Here is a 12,700-nt window from a genome sequence, read left to right as displayed (position 1 = left end):
CAAATCAAATTTTATTAGTCACATACACATGGTTAGCAGATGTTAATGCGAGTGTAGCGAAATGCTTGTGCTTCTAGTTCCGACAATGCAGTAATAACAACAAGTAATCTAACCTAACAATTCCGCAACTACTACCTTATACACGCAAGTGTAAAGGGATAAAGAATATGTACATAAAGATATATGAATGAGTGATGGTACAGAACGGCATAGGCAATGGTGCAGTACATGGTATAGAGTACGGTATATACCTATGAGATGAGTACTGTAGGGTATGTAAACATAAAGTGGCATAGTTTAAAGTGGCTAGTGTTCCATGTATTACATAAGATGGCAAGATGCAGTAGATGATATAGAGTACAGTATATACATATACATAAGAGATGTGTAATGTAGGGTATGTAAACATTATATTAGGTGGCATTGTTTAAAGTGGCTGGTGGTACATTTTTACATAATTTCCATCAATTCCCATTTTTAAAGTGGCTGGAGTTGAGTCAGTATGTTGGCAGCGGCCGCTAAATGTTAGTGGTGGCTGTTTAACAGTCTGATGGCCTTGAGATAGAAGCTGTTTTTCAGTCTCTCGGTCCCTGCTTGGATGCACCTGTACTGACCTCGCCTTCTGGATGATAGCGGGGTGAACAGGCAGTGGCTTGGGTGGTTGTTGTCCTTGATGATCTTTATGGCCTTCCTGTGACATCGGGTGGTGTAGGTGTCCTGGAGGGCAGGTAGTTTGCCCCGGGTGATGCGTTCTGCCGACCTCACTACCCTCTGGAGAGCCTTACGGTTGTGTGCGGAGCAGTTGCCGTACCAGGCGGTGATACAGCCCGACAGGATGCTCTCGATTGTGCATCTGTAGAAGTTTGTGAGTGCTTTTGGTGACAAGCCGAATTTCTTCAGCCTCCTGAGGTTGAAGAGGCGCTGCTGCGCCTTCTTCACAACGCTGTCTGTGTGGGTGGACCAATTCAGTTTGTCCGTGATGTGTACACCGAGGAACTTAAAACTTTCCACCTTCTCCACTACTGACCCGTCGATGTGGATAGGGGGGTGCTCCCTCTGCTGTTTCCTGAAGTCCACAATCATCTCCTTTGTTTTGTTGACGTTGAGTGTGAGGTTATTTTCCTGACACCACACTCCGAGGGCCCTCACCTCCTCCATGTAGGCCGTCTCGCCGTTGTTGGTAATCAAGCCTACCACTGTAGTGTCGTCCGCAAACTTGATGATTGAGTTGGAGGCGTGCATGGCCACGCAGTCGTGGGTGAACAGGGAGTACAGGAGAGGGCTCAGAACGCACCCTTGTGGGGCCCCAGTGTTGAGGATCAGCGGGGTGGAGATGTTGTTACCTACCCTCACAACCTGGGGGCGGCCCGTCAGGAAGTCCAGGACCCAGTTGCACAGGGCGGGGTCGAGACCCAGGGTCTCGAGCTTGATGACGAGTTTGGAGGGTACTATGGTGTTAAATGCTGAGCTGTAGTCGATGAACAGCATTCTCACATAGGTATTCCTCTTGTCCAGATGGGTTAGGGCAGTGTGCAGTGTGGTTGCGATTGCGTCGTCTGTGGACCTATTGGGTCGGTAAGCAAATTGGAGTGGGTCTAGGGTGTCCGGTAGGGTGGAGGTGATATGGTCCTTGACTAGTCTCTCAAAGCACTTCATGATGACGGAAGTGAGTGCTACGGGGCGGTAGTCGTTTAGCTCAGTTACCTTAGCTTTCTTGGGAACAGGAACAATGGTGGCCCTCTTGAAGCATGTGGGAACAGCAGACTGGGATAAGGATTGATTGAATATGTCCGTAAACACACCAGCCAGCTGGTCTGCGCATGCTCTGAGGACGCGGCTGGGAATGCCGTCTGGGCCTGCAGCCTTGCGAGGGTTAACACGTTTAAATGTTTTACTCACCTCGGCTGCAGTGAAGGAGAGCCCGCAGGTTTTGGTAGCGGGCCGTGTCAGTGGCACTGTATTGTCCTCAAAGCGGGCAAAAAAGGTATTTAGCCTGTCTGGGAGCAAGACATCCTGGTCCGCGACGGGGCTGGTTTTCTTTTTGTAATCCGTGATAGACTGTAGACCCTGCCACATACCTCTTGTGTCTGAGCTGTTGAATTGCGATTCAATTTTGTCTCTGTACTGGGACTTAGCCTGTTTGATAGCCTTGCGGAGAGAATAGCTACACTGTGTGTATTCGGTCATGTTTCCGGTCACCTTGCCCTGGTTAAAAGCAGTGGTTCGCGCTTTCAGTTTCACGCGAATGCTGCCGTCAATCCACGGTTTCTGGTTTGGGAATGTTTTAATCGTTGCTGTGGGTTCGACATCGTCAATGCACTTCCTAATGAACTCGCTCACCGAATCAGCATATTCTTCAATGTTGTTGTTGGACGCGGTGCGGAACATATTCCAATCCGCGTGATCGAAGCAGTCTTGAAGCGTGGAATCAGATTGGTCGGACCAGCGTTGAACAGACCTGAGCGCGGGAGCTTGTAGTTTTAATTTCTGTTTGTAGGCTGGAATCAACAAAATGGAGTCGTGGTCAGCTTTTCCTGACCACGACTTTGAATTTGAAATGATTTATACTTTTACTTTTGATACTTAAGTATCTTTTAAACCAAATACTTTTAGACTTTAACTCAAGTCAAATTTTACTGGGTGACTTTTACTTTTAATTGAGTCATTTTCTATTAAATGTATCTTTACTTTTACTCAATTATGACAATTGGGTACTTTTTCCACCACTGTTGCCCTGTAATGGGATCATGCTTTTCTCATTGTAGGATTGCATGAGACTCTGGCCCTTCTCACCTCTCAGCTCCACCCTGATGCCAAACACAAAGAAGACCTGGTGTTCCTCAAGGATGTCTTCAGCGAGAAGAGCCTGGCGTATCTGATGAAGGTACAACCCTAAAGATGTGTCCCACTTATGTAACCCACTGGGTTCAAAGTTGTGTTAATGCTGCATAGCCTAGGCTCTGGGAGCTAACTTAAGTATTCAGGTTTTATAGGCAAAGCAGGCTGAATTTGATCTTCATACTATGTGTGTTGCAGAGAAGGCTGGTGGGAGGAGGTATAGGAGGACGGGCTTGTTGTAATGTCTGGAATTTAATTAACGGAACAGAGTCAAACGTGGTTTCCATATGCTTGATGTGTTTGATACCATTTCAGCCATTACTATGAGCCTGTCGTCCTATAGCTCCTCCCACCAGCCTCTGATGTGTTGTACCACAGATCCATGAGAAGTTGCGGCAGTATGAGCGGCAGAGCCCTACTCCAGTTCTCCACAGCGCCTCCTGTCTGGCAGAGGATGTAAGTACACCCACTGAGTTGAAAACACAGGGCAGGTGAAGAAGATATGGTGGATGCCTCCTGGAACTTTGCTCTCACCTACCCAGTTAATAAATGTCCGTGAAGATGGAGGAAGATAGATTCAGTTGTGTTGAGTCACCAGCAATATGTCTTAGGCCTACTTATGATGACATCCTAATGCCCTGGTTGACAGTTGGCTGAGGAGATTCAGAATGGACCGATGGAAGGTGATGAGAGGGAACTGCTTCTGCTTCTGAGTGCTCCTCATCTCAAGGTACATATGTCTCACACACACACGCGCGCGCACACATGTCTCACACACTCTCGCTCTCTCGCTCTCTCGCTCTCTCTCTCTCTCTCTCTTTCTCTCTCTCTCTCTCTCTCTCTCTCTCTCTCTCTCTCTTTCTTTCTTTCTTTCTTTCTTTCTTTCTTTCTTTCTTTCTTTCTTTCTTTCTTTCTTTCTTTCTTGTTTCTTATCTCTTCAACATCTTCAAAAGCAAGCACTAAGCCTTTTTTACAGTCCAGACACAGGCTGAGTCCCAAATGGCACCCTATTCCTTACATATTGTGAAAAGGTAGTGCACTACATAGGGAATTGTGTGCCATTTCGGAGGCAGCCACAGACAGTCCTCTTCAGTCACATTAATCAAGGTCATTATGCTCAATTTAATGGCTTTTTATGTCTAACAGCTAGGGAAGAAATCACAGCTCATGACAATAGTATAGTAATATCTTCATTATACACGCTCGTTTGCACAATAGCCTGGGGGGATTTTGTCTCTCTCTTTCAATCTCTTCTCAAGGTTCTTCAGTCTCAATTTCTTTGTGCCTCTCTTTCCTCCTTTCTCTCTTTCCGTACCTTGCTCATTGAATCGACGGATTGTCTGTCCCACTCAGTTTTAGTGGAAACAAAATATTTATTATCATCGTCATTGTTTAGGATGTGTCCCATCTCACTATGGTCTGTCTCTCTCTCTGACCTATAGGCTATCCTGGCAGCCCATGACACGGTGGCCCAGAAGAACTTTGACCCCGTGCTGCCCCCGCTGCCAGACGAAGTGGACGACGAGCTGGAGGAAGAGTCTGTGAAGATCGTCCGGTTGGTGAAGAACAAGGAGCCCCTGGTGAGTCTTGATGGGATATGATGTGATATGATACAATATGCAGTACAATTTACGTTAGCTTACAATATACGTTACAATAGTTTATTGTGGGTGCATGAGATTCTGACCCTCATTTCATGGAAATTCATTTTGAGAGGCCAGTGGTACATTTAAAATATAATATGCACAACCATACTCAACCATTTAGAATTTGAAAGGCTATAAGTAGGTAGGTGTCATGTTTTGCGATTGTCTTCTGTGAGCTAGTTAAGTGTCTGCGAGCTAGTTAAGTGTCTGCGAGCTAGTTAAGTGTCTGCGAGCTGGGGCCTCCCGGGTGGCGCAGTGGTCTAGGGCACTGCATCGCAGTGCTAACTGCGCCACTAAAGTCTCTGGGTTCGCGCCCAGGCTCTGTCGCAGCCGGCCGCGACCGGGAGGTCCGTGGGGCGACGCACAATTGGGCTAGCGTCGTCCGGGTTAGGGTGGGTTTGGCCGGTAGGGATATCCTTGTCTCATCGCGCTCCAGCGACTCCTGTGGCGGGCCGGGCGCAGTGCGCGCTAACCAAGGGGGACAGGTACACGGTGTTTCCTCCGACACATTGGTGCGGCTGGCTTCCGGGTTGGAGGCGCGCTGTGTTAAAGAAGCAGTGCGGCTAGGTTGGGTTGTGCTTCGGAGGGCGCATGGCTTTCGACCTTCGTCTCTCCCGAGCCCGTACGGGAGTTGTAGCGATGAGACAAGATAGTAATTACTAGCGATTGGATACCACGAAAATTGGGGAGAAAAGGGGATAAAATAAAAAATAAAAATAAAAAAAAAGTGTCTGCGAGCTAGTTAAGTGTCTGCGAGCTAGTTAAGTGTCTGCGAGCTAGTTAAGTGTCTGCGAGCTAGTTAAGTGTCTGCGAGCTAGTTAAGTGTCTGCGAGCTAGTTAAGTGTCTGCGAGCTAGTTTAAGTGTCTGCGAGCTAGTTAAGTGTCTGTGACATAGTTAAGTGTCTGGGAGCTATAATTAAGCGCATCACCTGTTGAAATTTTCCAGGGGGCAACCATCCGCAGAGATGAGGTGACAGGGGCTGTAATAGTGGCCAGGATCATGAGGGGAGGGGCTGCGGACCGCAGTGGTAAGAGAGCAGCATGTGTAAGCACGTGTACACACACACAGCACAAACCCTCACTCCCACAACAATGCCCTACCGCTCATATGGTACTGTACCAACCATATCTTAGATCCTTCCCCGTACCGACACCACCAAAGTACCCTACCTCCACCATTTTTCATCCACATTCATACCCACCCTCATAAACTACCAACCTGGACTCAGGGGTAGACGTAACATAGTAAATATAAATCCGAGACACTCCAATTAGTGTGATTCGTATTAGTATTTCGTATGGTATGTATTAATGTGTGGATGTCCATCCTATGATGAGCTACGAATTACAATTCGTATGATATGTTACGAATTGCAATTTGTACATATGTTACGAATTGCAATTCGTACAATATGTTACAAATTGCAATTCGTACAATTTGTAACGAATTTGCAAAAAGTATGATATACGACCTCCCGGGTGGCGCAGTGGTCTAGGGCACTGCATCGCAGTGCTAGCTGCGCCACCAGAGTCTCTGGGTTCGCGCCCAGGCTGGGCTGGGTTCGGGCCCAGGCTCTGTCGCAGCCGGCCGCAACCGGGAGGTCTGTGGGGCGACGCACAATTGGCACATTGTCGTCCGGGTTAGGGAGGGTTTGGCCGGTAGGGATATCCTTGTCTCAGTATGTAAAATGTAATAAAATGTATGCACTCTACTGTAAGTCGCTCTGGATAAGAGCGTCTGCTAAATGACTAAAATGTAAATGTAATGATATGTTACTAATTCCATTTTGTTGTGGCTAGGGTTAGGAGTTAGGGTTAGGAGTTAGGTTACGGGGTTAGGAGTTAGGTTAAAGGGTTAGCTAACATGCTAAGTAGTTGCAAAGTAGCTAAAAAGTAGCAAGTAGTTCCAAAGTTGCTAAAATGCTTAAGTTGTCTGTGTGGAGATTCAAACACGGAACCTTTGGGTTGCTAGACGTTCGCGTTATACGCCCACCCATTCTGACCAACCAGCCTTAAGTAACCTTCTGTCTTCTGTAACCATACTGATGGGTTCTGACTTCTAAACTTGAAATACTGTTAATCATCAGGTATCCTATGGAAATGAGAAGGGCCACAGTCTGGTTTCGACACCAAAAGTTAATGACTATCTGTAGGAGGAATGTGTATGGTGGAGTCAATTAAGGTTGGATATGAGCCATGGGCTTGGAATGTACTGAGTAAAGGAAAGGCAATCACATGGTGCGGTTACTGATAAGGGTGGAGAGCTGTGGATTAGTGAGGAGTGTGGGCCGAGGTCAGGTCAGATTAAGGGAGTTTATTACCCCCATCACTTAACTTCCTGCCTACCAATAAATATGTAAAGTTTAGAGGGAAGGAGGAGATTTCACCCAAATTAGGGTCTATATACTTGTGCTGGTGGGAACATGTCTTGGTCTGTTCAGCTGTCTGACCCTTTGGGTGTATAAACTTGGTTTGAGCTTTAATAATCGTCCGTGAGTTTTTACACGGTTCATTTAGAACCTAACAATACCAAACGCATCATATCATACTAATTTGAGTGTGCCGGATTTAAATTGACTATGTTAGGTCTATTCTATGAGACCTGGCTGAAACTACAGTTCCACTTTACTCAACTCAAGCCTATCTATTGGACAGCATCCCAACCTATTACAACATAATGAAGGTTATTCATGGTCATAAAGTCCTCACCTCAAAAGTCAAACTTCTTGGTTTAAGTCAACTGGATGACTCAAGGCAGCAAATCCATCTCTCTCAACCACGACATTCTGAAGACAGAGAAGGAAGAACTTCCGATTTATACCCAAATTTGAAGTTGAACAAATATTGAAATGCTGATAGGAGAAGGGATTATATTTCATGGCCTCACAGAAATAAAACTAGTCACTACTGTATATAGACTAGACATCAAATCCTTGCGATTAGGCGTGTGCCACAAGATTGCATTTTGCAGATTATTACTGAGCGGGGTTGCAGTCAAAGCTGGTCACTGGCATTGCCATGGAAATGTTATTGACGGTGTCTGTGTTTGGTTTAGCTCATATATTTTAGAAAGTAAATGCACATGTTGGTGTTTGACTGACTGGTACTGCTTGTGTTGTTTCTTGTATGTATGTATGTATGTATGCATGTCTGTCTGTCTGTCTGCCTGCCTACCTGCCTGTCTGCCTGCCTGCCTCCCTCCCTCCCTCCCTCCTTCCCTCAAGGTCTGGTGCATGTGGGAGATGAACTTCGAGAGGTCAACGGAAACTTGATCATTCACAAAAGACCAGATGAGATCAGTCAGATTCTGGTAGGTGTAATGCTTTGCTCTCTAATCTAGCTACTATACAGGCTATCATTGTTTTCATTGAAGACAATGAACTGCAGTAATTGATTATCAAGGTAATGTCAGCCTCGTGCTTTATCCTTTTGACTTTTATTTAACCAGTCCCAGTCACAAGGCTCCATCACTTTGAAGATCATCCCTGCCATTGCAGAGGAAGACAGGCTGAAGGAGAGCAAGGTGAGGAGGAACACCAAAACATTACATTCTTATTGCCCCAGTTCAGGTAGTGTGAAAACGTTTTCTCCCTGCTGAACACACCCCTGATTTGTTATGAGAGTATCCAGCCATAGAATTACAATGCATACTTCTATGTACTATGAACATTCTGAGGAATGTTCATAGTGCATTGACAGTCAAATCATTATGAAGGCCATTGATGGCCAGAATGTTATGCTTTTATTTATGTATTGGCAGCTATAAAAAAAAAATTAAGATATACAAACTCCCAGTAATTTATTGGGTAAAACACCAACTTGAAGGCACAGTGATGCCGAAACATTGGTGCTTTACCCAATAAATTACTGGGAGTTTATATAGTCAGCACCTCTACACAAAATCATTTTCTCTGGGTGTGTGCCAGCTCATGCTATTTATTTATTGGCACACAAGAAAGTACAAAACAATATGATGAGAGTTTAAAAGGCAAACGAAAAGAGGGGTAGAAAACCCATAGAGGCTTGTAAGGCATCCCTTAAATGTAAGTTCAAATAAGACATATTTTAATTGTGGTGAGAGATGGACCTATTCTTCTCTTTAGAATGTCTATGCACCCCTGTCATGATTTGAACCAGCTCTTCCTGTACTAGGTCTACCTGAGGGCCCTGTTTGACTACACCCCCTTTGAGGACAAGGCCACGCCCTGCCAGGAGGCGGGACTTCCTTTCAAGCGGGGGGACATCCTGCAGGTGGTGAGCCAGGACGATGCCACCTGGTGGCAGGCCAAGAGAGTGGGCGACAGCAACCTGAGGGCCGCCCTAATCCCCTCTACACAGTTTCAGGAGAGGTAGGCAAGACTGTTTTTTTTTAGAATGGTTTAAACTTTAAAGACTACAGAATAATGGACATGCCTCAAGGACAACTTACTTAAGGCCCCTGCTGTATATGATGTCATATTGCTGAATTTACCTTTAATTTGAGAAATAGATTTGTATGAGTATTCTGCATTTTCCAAACACTGTTGGGATATAATTGCCAATGATATTGGGAAGAGCCAGTAGTGTTAGTCTTGGCAGATTAGAATTTTGTTATTGTTGATTTTCTGTAAGCTGGAAGTCACCTCGCTGTGTATGATGATGTCAAATTGCTGAGTCTCCTTTAACTTTGTGGGATTTTTATCCCTTCTACACCTCTCCCAGGCGTCTTAAATACAGAATAAAGATGGGCACTTACCAGGCGCCTGTGTCCCCGAAAACACCCACATGTAAGCTCTCTCAATACACCGATTCCCAATGATCACTTATATTTCACACCATTGGTAATAAAAACAGTTTTGTCTGCTTTGTATTATTTGCATTCTAGAAATTCTTATACTTTATGTAGAGAAAGAGAAAAAAAGATAAAGGATATCAAAAGAGAGGAGGGATTTGAAAATGATCCTCCGATGGTTCATCTTTTTATCCAATTCGGAAGAAAATATGACAACAAATCTGTAGGTGGGCAAACAAAGGGTAATATAACTGTCCTCTCTTATATGTTTATCTGTCTGAGTATTGACTGGGAGGTCTTACATTTTGATATGTTCTAATGTTATCTGTACCTTGACAAAAATGCATGACTTATCATGTGGGCACTGCCTGTTTGAGTTGTGTTAATTTCCCCCCCTTTACTGCTCACCTCAGATGATCCGGCTGAAAGAGGTAGGTGGAGAGAGCACACACACACATACAGACACTTGTCGAATGTTATTTTCTTTGCCTACGTACCCTACCTTCCTTGACCCAATACTTGTAACACACCTGCCTGCTTTGCTTTACCACCCTAGCTCCCCTCCTGGACTCTTCAGAAACCTCCACAGTCCACACACCCCTTCCCTCCTTACCCTCCCCCTCTCACCCTGTCTTCTCTCCCTGCTTGCCTCCCTACAGCAGACTGTGACAGTGAGGGCTCTCAGAGTGGACAAGACATAGGTGAGGGCATCACGGACTAAGCTCCACTCGCCAACACGCTTCATTTCTAGCCCACCGACGCTAAAGCTAAGCTTTACCTAGCCTCGCGGCCAAGCTAATGCACTCACTGAAAGGTCGATGTGGGCTGTTGAAACACATTTTGTTCAAATTAATGCATTACGACACCATTATTTACCCTGATGAGGTCTTTACTATGTAGCTCTAGTCCCTTTTTGAGAGTTTTAAGTGAAGGTTTACAATATCTCCATCACACCACATCTCCTTCACCTTGACCTTTCCCTTCCTTGTGACTATGGCCATGTTCCAGACCGCCTGCAAAGCAGTCTCACTGCACACGTTAACCAATGATTGAATACTACATCATATCCATTGCAGTCGTGCGTCAGATTACATTATCATATTGAAGTGTTTACCTGCAATGTGGGTGGCCTCGAACGTGGCCTATATGACAACTTTGCTGCACTCCCCGGTCCTCAAACCCACATCCACCTTTCTAGCTAGTATCTCTACTGCTTTGCTAATTGCTAACACATGATCCACCTTTCATACTATGTTAGAAGTGTCTTACTGTGGCTTAATGCTGCTGAACACTTTTGCCACCTCCTTTTTGGTTTCCCGAACAGAGTTGGGTCAATTCCGTTTCAATTGTGGTTGGTTGAATTAAAGTTGTGCTCCTATGGGGGAAAGAAATCCACATCCAATTCAACAAACTGTTAGCAATGTGTTAGTGCTATTAGCATGGTGTGCTTCTTGTCTACTTTCAGTATGCTCTGTGGCCTTTTGTTAAGCGCCATTGCTGTGAACTTTTGTGGTGCTTGGTGTTTGCGCCTCACTATAGGTGCTTCTTGTGTTTTTGTCTATTGGTGCTTGCCTTTAAAGAGGCCTTGCGTTGGACTCATGGCTAACTCAACCAAGCTGATCTGCTCCTTTGCTGCACCATATCAAACACTGGGGCTGGTTGAGTAGTGGTCTAATGCTAGTTGTAGTTTTTCCCAATAAGAGTAAAGCGACCCCTGCTTCCTGTGGCCATGCTTTTTCCTTGGATTTTTACTCAGGTACCCTTACAGACTTTTATTCACGTCGTAGTGTGTGTGTTATGTTGCTTTTTCCTTTCATATTTTTTTGTGGGGAGGGTGAAATTGATCATTTTATCTGGAGCCCTTTGATCAGGCAACGAACGTTTTGTGATTGGAAGCCTATTCTGAAAAAAGCTTCTCTCTAAATTATACTGTGAAGTTAGCCTGAGTGCTATTTTGTCTCTGCTTTTGCAAATTATGAATCATCAATGTTGTGTTATTTAATTTAAAAAACAGTCAGGTACACAGCAAAAAGGTTTAAGTGTTCATTTTAGGCACCCAGACTAAAGTGTTAAGTGCGCTTTTTTGCATTTTGTATCTGTCTGTCCCTCATATTTGTCTGTCTTTTCGTGTGACTGTTACCTCAGCTGGTCTACGCAGAAGTTTCTGTCTGAGTAGAAAAGATCGACAGGGGTCCCCGGGAGAGCCTCACACTCCAGACTCGGCCCTGCTGGACTTCCTAATCTATGAGGAAGTGACACGCTACCAGCCCCGCCCCAGCGAGAGGCCTCGCCTAGTGGTGCTGATAGGTAAAGGACATGAGGGCTCTGTAGGTTATTAGTGTCAAGCAGACTATGGTTTTGGGATATATTGAACTACAGGTATGAGATTTAGGATTTCTGAATTTACCAATCCATAATGTTAGCTAGTTGTGTTAAAAATATACTCCCTATATATACAATACCAGTCAAAAGTTTGGACACACCTACTCATTCAAGGGTTTTTCTTTATTTGTACTATTTTCTACATTGTAGAATAATAGTGAAGACATCAACACTATGAAGTAACACATATGGAATCATGTAGTAACCAAAAAAGTTAAACAAAATACATTTTATATTCTTCAAAGTAGCCACCATTTGCTTTGATGACAGTTTTTTGCACACTCTTTTGGCATTATCTCAGCTTCAGCTTCATGAGCCAGGAGATGTGTTTTGGGTCACTGTCCTGTTGAAAAACAAATTATAGTCCCACTAAGTGCAAAATAGATGGGATGGCGTATCACTGCAGAATGTTGTGGTAGCCATGCTGGTTACGTGTGGTAAGCTGGTTAACACTTGAATTCTAAATAAATCATGACAGAGTCACCAGCAAAGCACCATCACACCTCCTCCTCCATGCTTCACGGTGGGAACCACACATGCGGAGATAATCCGTTTACCTACTCTGCGTCTCACAAAGACACAGCGGTTGGAACCAAAAATCTCAAATTCGGATTCATCAGACCAAATGACAGATTTCCACCGGTCTAATGTCCATTGCTCGTGTTTCTTGGCCCAAGCAAGTATTTTCTTCTTATTGATGTCTTTGCAGCAATTCGACCATAAAGGCCTCTGGGCTTCCTTTCCTGTGGCGGTCCTCATGAGCCAATTTCATCATAGCGCTTGATGATTTTTGCGACTGCACTTGAAGATTGACTGACCTTCATGTCTTAAAGTAATGATGGACTGTCGTTTCTTTTTGCTTATTTGAGCTGTTCTTGCCATAATATAGACTTGGTCTTTTACCAAATAGGGCTATCTTCTGTATACCATCCCTACCTTGCCACAACACAACTGATTGGCTCAAACACATTAAGAGGGAAAGAAATTCCACAAAATAACTTTTAACAAGGCACACTTGTGAATTGAAATGCATTCCAGGTGACTACCTCATGAAGCTGGTTGA

At 44.7% G+C, this 12,700-nt stretch overlaps 1 protein-coding gene across 5 annotated transcripts in view; it reads left to right on the top strand.

Annotated features, from left to right (window-relative positions):
• Positions 1 to 12,700, top strand: part of LOC129854764 (MAGUK p55 subfamily member 3-like) — a 30,592-nt gene that overhangs the window by 12,777 nt on the left and 5,115 nt on the right. For 4 of the 5 annotated variants that reach the window (XM_055921937.1, XM_055921929.1, XM_055921919.1 and 1 more), the window contains 13 exons: positions 2,766 to 2,884; positions 3,217 to 3,294; positions 3,488 to 3,568; positions 4,281 to 4,418; positions 5,431 to 5,512; positions 7,709 to 7,794; positions 7,933 to 8,007; positions 8,637 to 8,833; positions 9,186 to 9,250; positions 9,669 to 9,686; positions 9,915 to 9,956; positions 10,943 to 11,011; positions 11,401 to 11,562. In XM_055921937.1, the coding sequence (XP_055777912.1) occupies positions 2,766 to 2,884; positions 3,217 to 3,294; positions 3,488 to 3,568; positions 4,281 to 4,418; positions 5,431 to 5,512; positions 7,709 to 7,794; positions 7,933 to 8,007; positions 8,637 to 8,833; positions 9,186 to 9,250; positions 9,669 to 9,686; positions 9,915 to 9,956; positions 10,943 to 11,011; positions 11,401 to 11,562 (1,212 nt within the window). The remainder of the gene's footprint in view (positions 1 to 2,765; positions 2,885 to 3,216; positions 3,295 to 3,487; positions 3,569 to 4,280; positions 4,419 to 5,430; positions 5,513 to 7,708; positions 7,795 to 7,932; positions 8,008 to 8,636; positions 8,834 to 9,185; positions 9,251 to 9,668; positions 9,687 to 9,914; positions 9,957 to 10,942; positions 11,012 to 11,400; positions 11,563 to 12,700) is intronic. The other variant, XM_055921940.1, reaches the window with a different exon arrangement.

Source organism: Salvelinus fontinalis, chromosome 1 (genome assembly GCF_029448725.1).
Source record: "Salvelinus fontinalis isolate EN_2023a chromosome 1, ASM2944872v1, whole genome shotgun sequence".
In the NCBI taxonomy this organism is placed as follows: Eukaryota; Metazoa; Chordata; class Actinopteri; order Salmoniformes; family Salmonidae; genus Salvelinus; species Salvelinus fontinalis.
The sequence above is the reverse complement of the archived record's forward strand: the minus strand, read 5'-3'. Positions and strand labels throughout refer to the sequence as shown.